Source organism: Apodemus sylvaticus, chromosome 4, assembly GCF_947179515.1.
Source record: "Apodemus sylvaticus chromosome 4, mApoSyl1.1, whole genome shotgun sequence".
NCBI classification, from domain to species: Eukaryota; Metazoa; Chordata; class Mammalia; order Rodentia; family Muridae; genus Apodemus; species Apodemus sylvaticus.
The window spans coordinates 78,242,249-78,261,516 of record NC_067475.1 but is presented as its reverse complement, the minus strand read 5'-3'; the positions used below and the strand labels follow the sequence as shown (position 1 = coordinate 78,261,516).

At 50.1% G+C, this 19,268-nt stretch overlaps 2 protein-coding genes and 1 long non-coding RNA gene across 5 annotated transcripts; 1 reads left to right on the top strand and 2 right to left on the bottom strand.

The window, feature by feature from the left end:
- Window positions 1–6,118: 6,118 nt before the first annotated feature.
- On the bottom strand, window positions 6,119–7,142 carry Lenep (lens epithelial protein). Its single transcript, XM_052180037.1, has one exon. It carries the CDS (start codon window positions 6,791–6,793, stop codon window positions 6,608–6,610), a length of 186 nt encoding a protein of 61 aa, XP_052035997.1. The 5' UTR covers window positions 6,794–7,142; the 3' UTR covers window positions 6,119–6,607.
- A 93-nt stretch (window positions 7,143–7,235) lies between these two features.
- Flad1 (flavin adenine dinucleotide synthetase 1) lies at window positions 7,236–15,530 on the bottom strand. 3 transcript variants are annotated; one of them, XM_052180034.1, is made up of 8 exons: window positions 15,431–15,530; window positions 14,607–14,838; window positions 11,494–12,238; window positions 10,639–10,786; window positions 9,493–9,591; window positions 9,221–9,410; window positions 7,543–7,616; window positions 7,236–7,453 (listed from the first exon to the last, which is right to left on the bottom strand). In XM_052180034.1, the coding sequence occupies exons 2-8, from the start codon at window positions 14,691–14,693 to the stop codon at window positions 7,318–7,320; spliced, it is 1,479 nt and encodes a 492-aa protein (XP_052035994.1). In that variant the 5' UTR covers window positions 14,694–14,838; window positions 15,431–15,530; the 3' UTR covers window positions 7,236–7,317. The 3 variants fall into 3 exon arrangements, with proteins under 3 accessions (XP_052035994.1, XP_052035995.1, XP_052035996.1); XM_052180035.1 differs by having other exon boundaries at window positions 15,465–15,528; XM_052180036.1 differs by lacking the exons at window positions 7,236–7,453; window positions 7,543–7,616 and having other exon boundaries at window positions 9,294–9,410; window positions 9,493–9,560.
- Window positions 12,113–13,126, top strand: LOC127683104 (uncharacterized). Its single transcript, XR_007977477.1, has 2 exons — window positions 12,113–12,211; window positions 12,886–13,126. It is a non-coding gene; the product is annotated as an uncharacterized LOC127683104 (long non-coding RNA).
- Window positions 15,531–19,268: the final 3,738 nt, after the last annotated feature.

The window sequence follows — 19,268 nt, the reverse complement described above, 5'->3', positions numbered from 1 at the left end:
CAAGTGTGGGGTCAGCAGGGGCTTCCTGGTGAGGTCCTCCATCCTCACATTCAGACCTCTATCTTCAGGCAACTTTCTAGAGTCTAGACTTTAATGTACGAGGAAAGTAGGCGAGTAAATACCCGGAGACTGAGATGTTTGCCCTGAGAAGGATAAAAGCTCCAGCAAGAAGGACTTTATACCTAAAGCTGGGGACAGTGACTCTGAGTGGCGGCCTGGTTTCGAGACTGGCTGGTCCAAGTACACAGAAGAGTGGCTGTTGAGCAGGTACAAGTTTGCAGAGTCCTGGAGGAGTGTGCGTCTGGAGGCGAGACTTTCCTGTCAGGGTCCTAAAGTGAGTCTGGGGGCCTGTTTCTGGTGGGGGCGCTGAGCTGAAAGCAGCGCCTCGGTCTGCTCCGGGCGCCCACCTAATCGCTGCTCACCCGCCCCTTTCCCGCGGCTGCCTCCGCTTCCCTCGAAAAACCCGCCGCCCAGGAAACCGCTGGGGGCGCTCAGACCGCAGCCCCCTCCCTCCCGCCGCCCCCCAGAACCCCTACCGCGACCGCCCAACCCACCTGAAGAGGCGGCGGCTGCCAGGGGTACCCCCTCCCGCCGACTCCCCCCACACCTGCGGGTAGCTCTATTTATAACTGCGCGCCTATTCTGGGCCTCTCGGCTGGAGCCCGCTGCAGCGCAGCGCTAATCGCCGCTGGGATCTCTGCGCCCCCCAGGGCCGGGGGAGGTAAATTTAGCTTCAGGAAGCTCCGGGGAACATTTTCCAAAACTCCACGTCCCAGACAGGCAAAACAGAACCCCTGTGCGCGCAGCCTGCTTCCTACTCGCCACTAGGTGGCGAGCCAACCCACCCCAGCCAGTTAGGGGTTAGGGTAGCGGTTCTTCAGGCCAGTCCAGATAGGTAAGGAGCTGTGGGCAGTTACTGATTGGAACGGATACATTTTAGGAGGCTGAGAGCCGCCGAGAAAGGGGGCCAGAAGCTTCTTCGTATGGATGGGGAAATAACTCATATGTAAATGACATGCAAATGAGAGCCTTGTTTCTTGTGCCTAGGGCTGTCTGTGCCCAGGTGTCTGAATCCCAGCTTCTCTGTCTGCTGTGAAAATGTGGGACTGTCCCCCTTGGCCCTCAAATTCATTTTACTGTGGTTTCTTTCTTACCTGTTTGTGCTCCACCCCCAACTCTGTCTCTCTCATTGCACCTGTGGTTCTGCCTGGAATGTGTAATCTACAGAAATTTTGGATAGGCTTTTCTCTTGCTGTGATACTTGAAGGTCCCTTCTAGCTTGTCGGTCTAGTCTGCTCCTTCAACCCCAGCGAGTCCTCTACCTATTGTGCCTGCTAGAGGGCTTCAAGGAGTCCAGGGTAGGCAGTACCTCTCCTCTACCCACCCTATCCCAGGCATGAGCTCCTGACGCAACAGTTTGTTCAAGACATGAGTAGCTCTTTTTGGGAGAGAGCATTGGGAAAAGTTGTGACATTTCTTTTTTCATTTCTATAAAAATGGGAAAAGTTATTGGTAAGGAAAACTATTCTAGTCAAAAAGTATTTAGATGGGGCCTTAAGTTGAGCCAAAGAACAGAGGACACAGTGATCTTGAGGCTTTGATGGGATCAGGTGCAGCTTCGGAGGGAATGCCTCCGCCTCCTGGGCCTCTAAACTATTTCCTTCTTCTTTTTTGGTTTGTCTGGACAGGGTTTCCCTGTGTAGCTCTAGCTGCCCTGGAATTCACTTTGTAGACTAGGTTGGTCTCCAACACAGAGATCCGCCTGCCTCTCTGCCTCCTGAAGGCTGGGATTAAAGGCCATACTGCCTGGCTCAATAAACCGGAAGAGGAAGGAAGGTTAATGAGGAACCTGATTTTGATTCTCTCTCTTTTTTCTCGACTGGAGTCTTACTTTATTGCTCATGCTGTTTTCCAGCTCCTGGGATCAAACCTCCCAAGTCAGCTTCCAGAATAGAAGGGAAAATAGGGGTGTGGGGGTGCACGCACGGGTGCTCCTGGAATGCCCGAAAGGCGACATGTAAAAATGTGGGTGACTGAATGCCTGTTCTACTAGAGTGCTGCTGCCCTTCTGACCTTGGGGTGAATCACTTCACCTTTTTGGGCCTGTTTATATTCAAATTAATGTGATATAATTCCCTTTAAGGTTATCTTGCCTACTTTTGTTCTCTGTGTGTATGTGTGTGGGTTTTGTTTGTTGTTTGGTTCTCAGTTAAGGTTTCACCGCCACACTCAAGCCTGCCTACTTTTGAAGTTTACTTTTCCTCCTGAGCACACAGACGCTCAGGTGTAGAGGTCAGAGGACAGCTTGCCGGAGTTGGTTCTCTTTCCATCCTGTGCACCTGGGACTGGAAGGATCAGGCTGGAGGGCGAGCACCTTTATCCACTGAGCCTTCTTGCCAATCCTCAAGTGTACTTTTTAAAAAATGCTCAGGAGGCAGAGACAGGCAGTTGTGTGAGTTTGAGGCCAGCCTCATCTACATGGTGAGTGGGACAAAGCTACATATTGAGACTTGGGGGGTGGGGGGAGAGGCTGGAAAGATGACTTAGCAGTTAAGGGCACTGGCTGCTCTTCCAGAGGTCCTGAGTTCAATCCCCAGCAACCACATGGTGGCTCACAGCCATTTGTGATGGGGTCTGATGTGTCTGAGGAAAGCATACTCACATACATAAAATAAAATGAAAAATTATTTTGGTTTTTCAAAACTGGGCCACTCTTTAGCCCAGGCTAGTTTTGAACTTGCTGTGTAGCCCTGGCTAGCCCTAAACTGGAGGTAAGCGTCTTGCCTTCATCTCCCAGGTACTGGATTCTAAACATGAGCAGCGTACCCTGCTTGGAGTAGACGACTGTGAGAAGGATCAAAGCATCATCTAGTTTAGAAAGTGTTTCCAGACTGTGTGACATATGGTCCCCTGTGAGAGCTTTTTCCAGCTGTGGCTCCCCTTGAGCCTCTGTGAGTCTTCATTCCTCTTTCCTCCCATCAGCTAGCTCCCCCACTGCCTGCCCCACCACAGCACACAGCTCTGGACTCTGCCTCCTCCATCTAGCTACCACTTCCCTTTGCCAAACATCCTCTCCTTTAGCAAACGCCTTTGTGCTTAGACCTCAGACTCTGAGACTCACTTTCTCCTGCTGAGCTTAGACCTCAGGTAATAGAAGGCAGCAAGCAGAGCTCACTTGGGGCCCGGTAAGAGCCTGCCAGGCAGAGCGCAGCCCCAGAAAAAGGAGAGCCTCAGGTCCCCTGGACTGGCTGGACTCTCCGCCTGCACACCAGCCTCTCCTTATCCGTGTCAGACCTTCCTCCTTTCTGCTCTGTTCTGGGGCAAGAGGGAGGGCTCAGAAGCAACCAGAGAGCAGTCCCGACCTGTATGTTGCAGGTGTATAAGCAGATATGGTGGCTCATTCTTATAATTCCAACACTGGGGAAGCTGAGGCAGGAGGATTGCCATAATTCAAGAGCAGCTTGAATTCCTGATTCAAAAATCAAACCAATGCGCTGGGCATGATGGCACATGTGTTTAATCCCAGCACTCAGAGGCAGGCAGATCTCTGTGAGTTCCAGGCTGGCCTGGTCTATACAGTGAGTTCTAAAACAGCCAGGGCTACATAGAGAAACTGTGTCTCAAAAAAACAAAACAAAAAACCAAGTCAAACCAAAGAAAGAAAGAAAAGGGCATACTAGTAAAAAAACAAAACAGAAAGAAAAGAAAAAAAAAAACAACAAAAAAACATGCACCTGTAGTCCCAGCAACTTTGAAAGTCTAAGAGAAAAAGAAAGGAAGCACTAGATGTGCTGTTAAGATATCCTATGCAAAGCTCACCGAAATGCAAGGAGCAGAGCACAGAGCAGTGTGCCAGTCAACCACGAGTAAACATGTCCAGCCCAGCAGCCAGTCTCGGTGGCAGGGAGATAGCATTTCAAGGCTAACACGGGCCACATAGTAAGACTCTCAAAAGAGCCAAACTAAAGACAAACCACACGGAGAACCCAGCCCATTCTCAGTTCTGACATGGCCACTGACGTAGCCTGCATCCCACTACTTCCTAATGGGTCCCCTATCTTGTCCTTACTCCCTAAATGCCGTCTCAGGCCAGCTGTGTTCAGCACCTCGCTCTACCTCCTCACTTCATCCAGTACAAAAGCTCAGGTGACAGAGGTTAGAGAGATGGCTCAGTGGTCAGGAGTGCATGGAGCTCTTTAGGAAGATCTGAGCTCCCGTACCGGCACCTCAGGCAGCTTGGCCTGCAAGTCAAGTTCCAGGAGGAGCCAATGCTTCTAGCACACAGACACAGTCCACACGATTAAAAACAAGCCAGCAAGGGTCAAGTTCTTACTCATTGCTGCTCCAGCACCTAATCACATCTGTATTCCTAACTCTCCAGTGAGGTGGCCTTCCCCAAGGACAGGTCGGGTTCCTGTTTACCCAAAACACCCGGGGTGGTGTACAGTAAACAGTTGTAGTTAATACTGAAGAGGTCATCTTTGTGTACATTATCTCGCGGTTCCCTCCAGGGACTGGGGCTAGGAGAAACTGTTGCTATTAGAATTTTATTGTTGTTTTCTGTTTGTAGAGTCAGGGTGTCTCCCAGGCCAAGGCTGACCAAGACTTGAGGCAATCTTCTTGTCTCCGCCTTCCACAGGCTTGGATTTTAGGCTTTAGGCGTGAGCCACTACCCAGCATTTTTAGAATTCTTTACTTTAGGTGGGTGTATACTTACTGTCATATGATCTCTCAGACACCACACACACACACACACACACACACACACACACACACACACACACACACACACTTTGCTGGAGATCTGAGGGTCTTGCACTGCTGAACTATACCCGGACATTTTTGTTTTCTTTATTTACTTTGAGACAGATTTCTTATGTATCCAGAGATAGCTTGGAAGTTTACGGCCCAGGCTAGTGTTGTACAGGAGACACTCCTGCCTCTACTTCCTGACTGCCCAAGCATACAATATTTCTTTAGAAAGTATTTGTTCATTTCTTTATAGATAGGGCCTCGTGGTGTAGCCCTGGCTCTGATAAGGGGAGCGGAGGAGCAGTCGTCACTGCCACCCGGCACAGCTGTCAGTGGCACCGTTTTTATTTTCCATTTTTCCTGAAAGTACAAAAATCTTTTTTTTGTCCTCTTTCACTAATTTTTAAGGTTTGGTTATCCAATTCATAGTCACTGAAAAATGTGCGGTGTAGATCAGGATGGTCTCAAAAATCTTTCTGCCTCTGCCTCCCAAGATTAAAGATGTGGGGTATATATATATATGTATATATATATATATGTATATATATATATTATATTGCATATAGTATCTGTATGACAATGAAAATCAGGCTGTGGTATAGGGAGTTTAGTGCAAGCCCTGGGTTCAGTCCCTAACACCAAACTCAACCAACGAACCAACCAGATAACAGTAAATGGGCCAGAGAAAAATGACTTAACTAAGCAAAAGGCCAGGGAGGAGCTGGCTCGAGGGATGGATGGGGCAGAGGACTGTATACTGCCTCCAGGTCAGTGTTGCAGGTGAGAAAAAGGTGGGCAGCAGCTGGGCCAAAGAGTGCTACTCAGAGAGGGGGGCATGTCCAAGCTGATGCTCCTGCATAGGGCTGCTCATGGTTCACAGGAGCATGTGCTGGTGGCTGGGGTGGGGGTGGGGCAGTCAGGAGGCTGCGACTCACGCAGCCCGTCCAGTCACGGGTGTCCTGTGATGGGCTTGAAGGGGTGTGTGACAACATGGGTGTTTTCTCTCAGAGCTGTGTCTGAACTGGGGCTCCTTCCACAGCTGGGGACTAGCTGAGCACGCTTGCCGCGTTCCTCAGGGACAGGGAGCTGCCTAGGACATCTCCTTTTGGGAAAAGGTTGAGTCTTTGGGTCTCCAGCTTAGCATCCACGGCCTCACAGGGCTCGATCCATCCTGTCCTCTCTACACAAAGGCTGGGAGGAACGTGGGTTTTGTTTTACTCTTCTAAACTAGCACCGGAATCAGCCACGCTGGTTCTCAGTTTCACTGCCCCCCCCCCCGCCCCCCCCCATCTGCCCTTCTTCCTGCTCTCTGGCTCTAAGCCGTTTCCAAGCACGCATGCCCTCATTCCCCTTTAAATGCTCAGAATTTTTGGCCTCAAGGCCTATTTATTATATAGTTGAGTGATTACCAGATATCTTAGGGGCAGTCCGTTTCTGGCTCTTCAAGTGTGTGGGTTGGTGGGCTCGCTGTGCCAGTTTTGGAGGAATATTAGATCCTGCTGTAGTCTCAGTGGAGTCTGAGCCAGCGAGCCAAGCTCATGCGGACCAGAAGCACAGCAGAGACAGGAGCTGAGGCTAGATGCCCCAGGATGAGGCAGGTCAGACGGACAGACGGACGGACGGACGGACAGCTCAAAGCAAGGGTCCTGGCTCACTCTTCAGCTCTCTGTGGCCCGTCCTTGGTGAAGGCCAGCTGGCTCCAGGAGTCTTAGGGCTATAGAAAAGATGGGAGAGCTGGGCTACAGGTTCCACCCCAGAAGCTGCAGCCACACCTCCGACAGCCTGCCCTCCCCTCCCCACCTGAGGGATGCAGGTCTTGGTGTTGGGGGTGACAGGGGCCTGTTCCCTGCCACCATTAATCCAGCAGTTCCTTGATACACCAGCAACAAAGAAGGATGTAGGCAACTTCCTTCAGGGTTCGATACATGCCCTCCCACCCTGTGCCCATCTTAACGACAGGCACCTGGAGCCCAGTGCCTCGAAGGGCATCTCTGAGAGAGAAGGGCAGGGCCTGGGTCAGGGGCTGCATTGGTGGCTTCATGTGGACAGCAGCTCAGCAGAAGGGCGTGGATGCTGCCTTTGGGACCTTTTATCCACTGTCCCCACCCCTTCAGGCCTCATGACTATAAACAAAGGCTCTAGGGTCTAGCAAAAGAAGATTCTGGGCCTCGGAGCAGGCTGAGTCAGCCTTTCAGACGGGGATGGTGGTTAGAAGGGTGGGCTAGGTCGTTCCATCCTTCATCCTCCACAGCCAGGAAAGCTCAACTTCCCTCCTTAGCAGGCAGTCCCCTGCCTGACCGCCTCCTGTCCTTGGGTGGGCTCTGGCTGTGGTTGACATTGAGACTCAGCCCTGGGATCTCCTTTCTAGTAGGTTTTGCCTTCCTCCTGGGCCCCCGAGTGAGCACTGCCAGGTCACAGCTGGCAGCCACCCGTGACCTCGGGGTAGGAAGGCACAGCCCGAGCAACAGGCACCAACAATGGGGTGTGTGTGTGAGGTACACTTTACTGGCATGACAGGTTACCCCAGGCCAGCCCCCTTCCCTGTCTTGTCCCCAGCTTGTGAGATCACATTCGGGAATTCCTTTCCTCATCCTCGTTCTCCAGCAGGTATGCTGGGCGGTAGACGGGGTGTCCTCCTGGGCTCAGGTACTTCAGTGCCGGATTCTGCGTTGTGTTTTCCCGACTCCCCAGTGACGTGTACCTGGAGTGTTGAAACAGGAGCACGTGGGTGATGTGGGTGACGGGTGGGCTCTCTCTATCCCAGCATCCTCTCATCCTCAACAGCCTTACCCTCTGTCATACAGGATGCAGTATGGGACAAACAGCTGCCGCAGAAACTCCCAGATGTTTCTGTAGGTCCAGTCCTGGGAAACGACAGTCAGTAGTCACTAGAGCTGTCCTCAGCCACACCTAAGCACTGCCATCCTGGGGAGGGCCCATCCCAGGTACTTTTGTTTCCCTGGCCTCGTGCTATCTGGATCTCTCGTGTGCCTTGCTCTGTGTGTGCTGAGCAGACAGCCTCTGCCTGGTTCTGCTCCCAGGCACCTCCCCTGTGGGATAAATCCACACGGGTGGCGGGGGCTGCGCTTAAGTCAGTCTGGAGCTTTCTGTCATGGTAGAAGCGTCCGGTCACATGCTTGCTGCCCCAAACTGCACGATCCGAACCGTGGCTGGGATGGCTGAAGACTCCCTCTTCTGGCCTCAAGCACTTGGTGCGCACACAGTAGCCAGACATACATGCAGGGAAAACACCAGGACACATAAAATAGTGGCTTAATTGTTTTTTTCTCCCCTTTCTTCCCTCTCTTCCTTTCTCCCTAGCAGGTCTTACTGTGTAGCTCATACGGTTCTCAAAAATGGCCACCCTCCTGCCTTGTCGTCCCGCCCGCTAGGAGGTGAGGTGTGTACTAGACAAGTCTTAAACCTTTTAGGCTGGCCTTTCACTCACTGTAGAGCTGGGAGTGACCTTGAACTCTGTGCCCCCACGCCCCCAGTGATCTGGACCTAGAGTGCTGGTGGGCAGGCGTGGGCAGGCGTGGTGCTAGAGGCTGAACTCAAGGCTTTGTGCATCCAGGGAGGCACTTCGCCAGCTCAGCTCCATCCTGTTGTTGTGTGGTACTGGGAATTGAACCTATAGCTTTGTACAAACAAGGCAAGGACTCACCCAAGCCCATCCCTGGCCTTTAGAACTGATTTTTAAAATTTATCTAATTAAAAAAAATGACATTATGAATCACTTGCCATAAATTTCATCTTCTGTAAGTAAATAATTCAGGGCTTTTGTTTTCTTGAGACAGGCTTTCACCCAGCCTTGAACTCACACACCCCCTACCTCGGCCTCAGGGGTTTTAATAATTTGTATGTTCTCTTTCTATTTTTGAAATAGTGCCTCGTGGTTAGACTGTCCTCAAGCTACGTAGCCAAAGCTTTCCTTGAACTTTAAAAAAAAATTGTACTTAATTATTTGTGTTTTTGTGGGGGAGGCAGGGAATGTGTGAGGTCAAAGGGCAAGTTGTGGGAGTCAGTTCTCGTCTGCCATATCGGTCCTGGAGGGAACAGTGAGGTCATCAGGCCTGGCAGCGAGTGCCTTTCCTGGCCCTAAACTTCGAATTCTCCGAAGGTTGAAATTATAGGCATCAGACATGACTTTCAGATGTGCTAAGCAAGCACTGTACCAAAGGAACTCCATCCTCAGCCCCGTCATCTGTATTTCAGTTCAGTTACAATCTAAGTATGAACAAATGGTTAAGATCGTATTGGGTGGCCCAGGCCCAGGCCCAGGCCACTGTTTTATCCACAGTGAGAAGCACAATGCCTGCTGCTGAATTAGTGCTCGGTTTAATAGGTTAAAAGGATGAAGGACCAGCACTGCCTGCCTTGGGAGACTGGCGCCGTGGCTCCTGCCCCCTCACTGTGGGCTTTGGGAGGGTACAGGGATGGACCGAGGCAGTCAGTCCTGTCTCCTTACCAGCAGCGGGTTGATGCGCATGAACGAAGGCCAGTCAGGGTCGGTGGGGCTGAACTGGCTGAGGCTGCAGGAGTAGGGGTCAGTCCGCCGGGTGCCCATCAGGACAGCCTCCAGCTGGGGGTGCTTCTCCTGAAGCTCACCCAGGGCCTGCTTCATGTTACCCTCAGCTTCTAAGACCTGTAGGTTATACCTTAGGGAGGAAGAGAGCAGAGATGAGGATGGGGTAGATTCTACCCAGGCCAAGGGGAGCCCAATCCTCTAGGTCCCAATACCTCTTGATGGTGTCCTGCAGAAACTGTTCCAACTCAGGGAAGGGTGAGATGCTGCGAATGTACAGGATCTGGAGAGGTTTTGGAACATCAGGAAATTTTCTGGGGAGAGTAAGGATCCACAGACTTGCCAGTATGGAAAAGAAAACTGCTTTCCGGGGCCTTAGTATTCTCTGACCCCTGGGACCCACAGCCATGCTCCCTCCTCCTCCTTGCCCTGTCCATCCAGCCCACCCCCACCCACTTCCTGAGAAGCCCACTCTGATCTCTCATCCTTCTGTTTTGAGGCAGGGCCTTGCTGCGTAGCTCAGGCTGTCCTGTAATTCATATGCAGCAGCTGGCCTCAAGCTTGTAGTATTTCAGCCTCGGCACCCTGAGGGCTGGGATTTCAGGTGTGCGCCAGTCTGCCTAGTTCATTCTGAGCTCAAAGCTAAGCATCAGTTCTGTTATTACAAGGTTAAAAAATTCCCCTTGTCCCAAGGTTAAAAAAACAAAACCAAAAACCACTGGGTTTCACTGGCTTTTTACGTCGCCCAGGCTAGCCTCAAATCACAGAGATTTGCCTCTGTTGGGGTTGAAGACACGGACCACCACAGCAGGCTGAGAATTTTTTTTTTTTTTAAACATAGGGCTTTAAAAAACTCATGGACTGAAGAGTTCATTCAGCAGTTAAAAGCACTTGTTGCTCTTGCAGAAGATCTGGGTTCCATTCCCAGAATTCACATGATCACCCACAACCATCTGTGAATCCTGGCACCGAGGACCTGACACCCTCTTGTGACTCACGCACCCAGTAGGTGCTTACACATACAAAACACTCCCTAGGCTACCCTCCAGCTCTTGGGCTCAGATGAAGCAACCTTGCTCCCTGACTGCTGGGGCTGCGACCTTGCCAGGTTCTGATTGCCAGTCGATCTCAGCTCCCCAGCTGGACTGCTGACTTCCCCGGGGTTGACTACACATCTAGACCTGGGGTGAGACATATGCCAGGATGTCCAATAAATATGGGAGAACAGGACTGACTGATCACCTAGCTACCTTCCTCCCAAGTGCCACCTGCGCACCCCCGTGCTCTGCTCTCTGAGATCGGGAGTTGGAGAGGTTTCAAGTAGGTCTTTCTGAGGCCTTTGCTCCCAGGGGCAGGCTTACCTCTGCACGGCGGCATGGAAGAGGTGCAGGAGGGCGGTGCAGTCCTTGCCCCCGTTGAAGCCCACACAGAGCTGGGGGAGTTGGTACTGAGCCAGGGCCGTCTCAATGGTCTGTAGGGCACCTGCTACCTTTTTCCCCAGACAAGACTCTGCCGTGCGGGCAGGGAGGAGAATGTCAGCCGGGTATACCAGAGCGTTAGCAAGGTAAGCATGGCTGTCAGAGAAGTCATGTGACCCTTGCTTCAAGACTTTCATTACTGTCCTGGTGTTCTGGGATTAAATCTAAACGCTTTCATGCTGTCCCGCATCTGCCTCCCTGCCTGCTTGCTCTTCAATGCCCCACCCCTCTCCACAAGACCATGGTCTTAGTCTTTCCTCTGGGGCAGGGATTGAGGGGTGGGAGTATGGGCTACTCTGGCTTCCCTTCGTCCTTAGCGGCTCCACCTGCTTTCTGCCAGTCTCTTTTCATATTGTTTGCTCTTGCCTACCTCCAGGTGCAGCCAAATCCCCATCTCTCAATGCTCCTCATTTGACCAGAGAACCCTTGTCCTCCCCCAGATCAAAACTGGTATCTCTGGTGTGGAATTCTGGAATCCACTTCAGAATCACCTCTCACCTATAACCACCGGTTTAGGTCTAACCTGTTTGGTAGAGCACACCAGTTCTGACAAGCTATACCAAGCCTGACCCCCGCCCCCAGCACAGTGCTGGTGAGAGGAGGCATCAATAATTATTGGGAGAACGTATAGATCAACAGCAACTCTCTTCAGCATCTGTGGGAAGCCCTCTGGAAGCATTATCAAACCTAGAGAACCCGGACTCTGGTCCGCACTGCTCTCCCCAGGGAGACGCCTACCTGACTCTGCGAGTTTGTATACTGCCTCACTGGCCTTCTCAACAGCATCGGGCAGGTAGGGGACCAGTGATCCCTGGGGCAGGCGTGCGGTCAGATAGGCCAGACATTCCTCCAAGGGCTCTTTTTCTTCCGAGTCTAGAATCAGCTTCACCTGAAAGTAGTTGCTGCTCCATTCAGGGTAGGAACCAAGGCTAAGCCTGCGCCCAAAGTGGGCCTGAGCCTCCGACAGGATGGGGGCGATAGAGCCCTCCGACGCGGCCACATACAGCTCCTTCAGGTGGAACTGTACAGCTGTGTTTTGGAACAGTCCTTTCAGTCCCTCCAAAGCTCGTCGAAGCAGCTCCGGAATTCCTGGGAAGAGGTAGACGTTTCGGACAGAGACCAGCGGGAATCTGAAGGGGTGGCCAGTTCGAGGATCTGTACCATAATGCAGGCGGGCAGAGGAGGGCACCATCGACAGCTTCTCCCAACCCTCCCCTCCTAGGGTTTTGATGGCTGCTTGGAGTTCAGGGTGGGGTTTGAGCTCCTCCCCAAAAGCCAGTGCCACTGCCTCAAAGGTCACATCGTCATGAGTGGGGCCAATGCCCCCCGCGGTGAGGACGTGAGTGAAACGCCTGGAGAATGAGGTGACCTCGGATGCAATGGTGGCTACTTCGTCAGGTACAACAGAGACTCGGCAAACCTGGACCCCCAGGGAGCGCAGCGTCCGGCAAAGAAAGTAAGTGTTGGTATCTTGTGTGTGTCCCTAGGGATTGGAGGAAGGACAAGACTGTCAGTGGTGGGGAACAAAGGGCAGATGGGGAGGTAGCTACACCTGTCTAGTGATGGACTGTTGGGTTTTGGAGCGGGGCTGGAATGGGAGTAAGAATGAGAAATCAGACCCAAAATCAGACCCCGGCAGTGGTGGCGCACGCCTTTAAACCCAGCACTCTGGGAGGCAGACACTGGCAGATTTCTGAGTTTGAGGCCAGCCTGGTCTACTGAGTGAGTTCAGGACAGCCAGGGCTACACAGAGAAACCCTGGAATGAGAAACCAATTTGAATGTGGAGAAGCGAAGATCCTCCTTGGGGCTACTTGGCTATCTACTCATCCTGACCTCACTTGGATTTATAGATTTCATAGTCAGTTCTGCACTTTGGCTTGACTTGATATAGACTCAGTCATTACTTTTGTGTGGACCTTTGGACTTGGTCACCAACCACAACAGTTTCAGTTTTAGTCCCTGGCTTCAGGTTCACATCGGCAGCCTCACCACATCCCTGGTTACTTTGCCCAGTGGCATCCCAGATGCAGTCACGGTCAGTTAGGCCCTGTATTTCTGTCATCCGTTTCTAAAAACCCTTCCATCTTCTCTCCTCCACATCCTCACCTCCTTAGTATCTTTCTCCTAGGTGATGCTGATGCTGATGCTGAGAGTCTCCGGGCCAGCCTCCAGCTCCCAGCCTCCCATCTCCCCACCCCCAGCACCCCACACCCCCTCAGCCCTTAATCCTCTCCCCTCCGCCCCACTCCCTGCCTTATAAGTAATCTTTTCAATGCGTCACTGTGTTTGCTGAATCACTCCTGTGCTCAGAAACATGTTGGCTCCAACTGCATAGGGAATAAAGTTCAAGCTCTTTTGCAATCATTAGAGCTGATTGTGCTGTGTGCCCTGTCTTCTTTCCTTCACTTCTACTTCTCTCTCTACAGAGGGACGAGTAGTCACAGAGTTGGTGTTGGACCCTGGCTCAAAATAAAAATAAATGAAAAGTGTGTGTTCTGCAGCTGAAGAGCTGGCTTAGTAGCCAAGCGTGCTTGCTGAGTTCCAGAGGCCCCGAGCTTGGTTCCCAGACTGGTTGGGCAGCTCCTACCAGCCTCAAGCCCCACTCCAGGGAATCTATAACTTCTGACCTCTGTGGGCACTCCCCCACCCCCACAGATATATAAACATAAAATAAAAATCTTTAAGCCTGGCATGGTGGCACACATCTCTAATCCCAGCACTCCAGAGGCAGACACAGGTGAAGAATCTCTGTGAGTTCAAGGCCAGTCTGGTTAACATAAAAAGAGTTCAAAGTCAGCCAGGGATACCCAGTCAGACTCTATCTCAGAAAAAAGTTTGTACTCTGGAGTAAGGAAGAACTGGGTTAGAGTCCCATCTCTACCACTATTTTCCTTTTTATTTATTTTGAGAAGGGTTTCTTTGTGTATCCCTGGCTGTTCTGGAACCGGCTATGTAGACCAGGTTGGCCTCAAACTCGCAAAGATCTACTAGCCTCTGCCTCCCAAGTGCAGGAGGTAAAGGCCTGTGCCGCCTTGCTCCTAGGATTTTGTAGGCTCGTCACTGGGTAAGTTTCTTAACCTCTCTGAGGCTGTTTCATAACCTATAGAGATCTGTAATAAAAACCTCAACGTCATGGAATTGCTGGAGTCTGTAAGGCCTGGAGACGTAGTAAGTGCAGACCCGCCTCTGGCAGACACTAAAAAAAAAAACGATCAGCAGGGCGGTGGTGGCGCACGCCTGGAATCCCAGCACTTGGGAGGCAGAGGCAGGCGGATTTCTGAGTTCGAGGCCAGCCTGGTCTACAGAGTGAGTTCCAGGACAGCCGGGGCTACACAGAGAAACCCTGCCTGGAAATACCAAAAAACCAACCAACCAACCAAAAGATAACAACAACAACAAAACCTATTACTGTTGCAAACCTATGCTTGCCAATCCTCTAACAGCACCCCAGCCATTCAGAATAGAGTCTGTCCTTCTAGTACCTTCCTTCTAGCTTGTCTACCCAGTCTGCTCAGCTCCTTGAATAACTTCCAAACACGTGGGATACACATTACACACACCTGTGCTGCCCCCCCCTCGCTGTGCCTCCTGGAACTGTCACGTGGCTACTCTGCCCCCTTCATACTCCGTGGCAAGTTGTAGGAAAGTTACTACCCATCTTTCAAAAGAAAAACTTAACAGGAGAGTCACTTTCGCTCCAATGTTAGGACTCACTCCAGGGCCCTACTTTGACAAGAAAGGGGAGTCCTACTCCGGTTTCCCTCCTTCGACTAGGAGGGATAGTCCCCAGCAGCAATAGTCCCCAGCAACAGAAGGCCACAGTCTTCCCCTCTTCTGTTCCAGACACACCTTAAGGATCTCATCTCCAATTATGATGATGCCCGCTGTCACGCTGCGTTCTGGTCCTGGGGGCTGTTCAGAGGCTCTAGATGCCATGGTCCTGCCCTCTGTGCGCTTTTGCAAGGCTTTCCAGTAGTAGCCACTCAGAACCCCAAGTTGGGGCCGTAAGTACTGAGAGGCCGCCAGGTCTACAGAATGCTGGAGGCCATTCCCTGAGCACACAGTCCAGGGCTGAGGAAACCTGGAAGAGCCAGAAAGGTCAGTGAAGACGGCAGGAATGTACCTTCTTCCTTCTTTGAGGAAGGAAGGCTCAATCTTCTTTAGTCACCTTTACTCGGGCCTTTTTAACGTATTCTTAAGCCCCAAGTTCCTAAAAACGTCTCGATTCCTATCCTATTCCTTGAAAGTGCCATGTTCGGGCTGGAGAGATGGCTCAGCGGTCAAGAGCACTGACTGCTCTTCTGAGGGTTCTGAGTTCAAATCCCAGCAACCACATGGTGGCTCACAATCATCCGCAACGGGATCTGACACCCTCTTCTGGAGTGTCTGAAGACAGCTACAGTGTACTTGCATAAAATAAATAAATCTAAAAAAAATGTTTTAAAGTGCCATGTTCTTCCAAATCCTACCACTTTTGATATTTCCGTCTGCCGAGCAGGTCTAAAATTTGCTCTCTCTTGGGTATCTGCACCTTTAAATGTCTCTTCTCTTCGGATCACCTGTCCCTTTAAATATCTACCTTATTCTGAGTCTTAGGGTGCCTTTAAATGCATTTCTTTCCTCCCTCCGCCACTGACCAGAACCCTTTCTATCCCGAAATCTGTTCTTCTCACCAGGCTTCAGATCACTGATCTCGTATCATCCCACCTCTATTTTGCCCCCTGCACAGGGTCATTCGCTCTTTCCTTTCCGCATGTCCTAGGACAGCTTCCGTATTCCAAGTCCCGCCTTACAATGCTTCGTGTTGATTGGTTATTATAGCTGTCGGTCATTCTTAACAATGCTTCTATTGGTCTAGCTAGCAATCGCTCACAGGCGCTAAAGGAAATGCTAAGTTGTTATTGGCAACACCTCGTAGTCATCACTGCCCGGAAATAAAAATAGAGGCCTGGTCTTAGCCCAGGAGGGCGGGACTTAAAGAGTTTGGTACCGAAAGAAGAGTTTTGGGAGGTGCTTTAAGGACTGTAGGGTGCTGTTTTGTAGTATGAGAAGAAATTGAAGGGCTGATTCTGTTTCATTCAAATGTTAAAAAACAATTCCACACAGAGCTCCAGTATATAACCCTGGAAGTAACTTGTTTATACTGATCAGCCTGATCTCGAATTTCCTGGGGAGTGGTGGGATTCAAGGCGTGTGTTACTACATTTTGTTACATCACATTTCTTTTTCTATCTCTCTTCCTCTTTCTCTTTTTAAACATTTATGTATTTATTTTATGTGAGTTCCAGAGGAGGGCATCGGATGTCATTACAGACAGCTGTGAGCTACCATGGGGTTGCTGGGAATTGAACTCATGACAGTTCAGTTTTCTTTTCTGTGTTTTTTTGTTTTGGTTTTTTCGAGACAGGGTTTCTCTGTATGGCCCTGGCTGTCCCAGAACTCACTCTGCAGACCAGGCTGGCCTTGAACTCGGAGATCCACCTGCCTCTGCTTCCAAGGTGCTGGCTTGTACCAACACCGCCCTGTCTGTTCGGTTTTCTTTCTTTCTTTTTTAATTTTTTTTTTTTTTATTATTTTGTTTTGTTTTTTCGAGACAGGGTTTCTCTGTGTAGCCATGGCTGTCCTGAAACTCACTCTGTAGACCAGGCTGGCCTCGAACTCAGAAATCCGCCTGCCTCTGCCTCCCAAATGCTGGGATTACAGGCGTGCGCCACCACACCCGGCTCTCTGTTCAGTTTTCTCAACGGCTGAGCCACCACCCCAGCTCCTCCCTCCCTCTTTCGGGATTCTCAGCGCAGCTTGGCTTTCCTGGAATTTGCTCTTTACCCCAGGCCTATTCACTCCTCCCAGGTTCTGGGGTTAAAGGCGTGCACCACCACCGCTCAGTTTTGCCTCGTAAATTTGAGAAGGTGAAGGGGATGTTATTAGCATTAACATGGGGTGTGAGCTGCAGCCTGTGGGACCTTCGTTTGTTTCTAATATAAACGGAAAAACTACTTAAGCTTCTTTGACATTAAAAATTAAAAGCCCTGTCCCGCCCTGCCTGTCACCAGAAGAACATCATTTTTCAGTGATGGTCCCGGGAGAGGATAAACCTGCACTCACTTTGGGTCTTCCTAACATCCCATCCCGTTCCTGCTTCAGCGCCCTTCCACCCTTTGCTTTGCTGGGGAAAAGTAGCTGAATCATCTGGGACCCTGGGATCTAACCCAGGTGGTCCGATTTGGGTGGCCAAGCCTTACTCTTACCTGCTGAACCATCTCACTGTCCATAGATATTATGGTATGTAAGTTGTGATCCCGTAGTTTTGAATGGGGTCTGAGATCTACATTTCCCCTGGAATTTTCTGTTGTGACTTTAGAGGCATGCGTGCTAAACCACCACTGGCCATATTTTACTCCACAGTATCTTTTCAAATAAATATGCTCTTGTTACATGTGGGGAACGGGTTGGCAGTATAACTTCGTGTTAGAACACTTGGTCTAGCATTGTGAGGATCTGGGTTCATATCCCAGGGCTGAAAAAGAATTTTATGTTATTTATTGGATACAGGTTCAGAAAGGTGAAGGGGTACCAATCTTAAAATGTTAAAGTGAATGTAAGACCAGCTCTAAGGCCTGTGCAGTTTCCTTAGTTTAAAAGGGGGGTGGGTAGGTAGGGGAATGAGTGTGACCAGAATGTATTATATACTTGTTTGAAATTCTTGGGGTTTTTTGTTGTTGTTGTTTTTCTTCAAGACAGGGTTTCTCTGTGTAGCCCTGGCTGTCCTGAAACTCACTCTGTAGACCAGGCTGGCCTCGAACTCAGAAATCCGCCTACCTCTGCCTCTCAAGCACTGGAATTACAGACGTGCACCACCACGCCCGGTTATAATTTTTTAAAAGATTTATTTATTATTATATCTAAGTACGTTGTAGCTGTCTTCAGAAATACCAGAGGAGGGTGTCAGGTCTCTTGACGGATAGTTGTGAGCCACCATGTTGTTGCTGGGAATTGAACTCAGGACCTTCAGAACAGTCAGTGCTCTTAAGTGCTGAGTCATCTCTCCAGTCCAACAATAATTTTTTTTTGTTGTTGTTGTTTTTTTGTTTTTTTCGAGACAGGGTTTCTCTGTATAGCCCTGGCTGTCCTGGAACTCACTCTGTAGACCAGGCTGGCCTTGATCTCAGAAATCCTCCTGCCTCTGCCTCCCAGAGTGCTGGGATTACAGGTGTGCTCCACCACTGCCCGGGTAACAATTTTTTAAAAATATTTATTTATTTTATGTGAAGAGGGCATTGGATCCAATTACAGATGGTTGTGAGCCACCCTGTGGTTGCTGGGAATTGAACTCATGACCTCTGGAAGAGCAGCCAGTGCTCTTAACCCCTGAGCCATCTCTCCAGCCCCCAACAATAATTTTTAAAAGAAAATATAAGCATAAAACATCACCAAAAACAGACTAAACATCTATTTGCCTAATGACTTACTGCTAATTATGTGGCTTTATTTTTATTGTATTAAAAGTGCTATCTGCAAGATGTTCTTTTTTTTTTTTTTTTTGGATTTGGTTTTATCGAGACAGGGTTTCTCTGTATAGCCCTGGCTGTCCTGGAACTCATTAGATCAGGCTGGCCTTGAACTCAGAAATCCACCTGCCTCAGCCTCCCAGAGTGCGGGGATTATAGGCGTGCGCCACCACGCCCGGCTAAATGTTCTAAGTTTTGAAGTGCTTGACCTCTTAACACATTGCTGAGCCCATTTCTCAGGATTCCATGGAACAGTGTGCCCGGAGGCTGCACACTGAACATTTCCAGGATGAGTTCAGAGAGATGTGGGCTGGAGAGACGATTCAGCAGTGAAGAGCACTTGTTACTTCCGAGGACCTGGGTTGGGTTCACAGAGCCTTCATGATAGTTCACAAGTAAGGCGGAGTCAGGCCCAGGCCAGCCGAGGCCCAGGCTCACACGGTGGATATTTGTATGTGAGGACAAAACACTAATACATACAATATGAACCTGAAGCTAGGCATAGCGGTGTACAGCTCCAATTTCAGCACCTCAGAGGCAGAGGCAGTCAGGTCCACACAGTGAGAGCCTGTCTTAAAAGCAAAGAAATCTTTTTTTTTCTTTTTAAACATTTATTTTAAATTTTGCTCACATGTATATCTATGCATCTTTTTTTTTTTAAAGATTTATTTATTTATTATGTGTAAGTACACTGTAGCTGTCTTCGGATACACCAGAAGAGGGCGTCAGATCTCATTGTGGGTGGTTGTGAGCCACCATGTGGTTGCTGGGATTTGAACTCAGGACCTCTGGAAGAGCAGTCAGTGCTCTTACCCGCTGAGCCATCTCTCCAGCCCCCAAGCAAAGAAATCTTAAAAAAGAAAGTTTTAAAATGTCAGTTGAACTCGGAATAAAAGACAAAAACAACAGTGACAATCTCTCTTTACATAAGGAAATGAAAGATAATTTTCTTGGAGACACAAGAATTCATACATCGCATGGGTTTGTGTGTCCATGTACCACA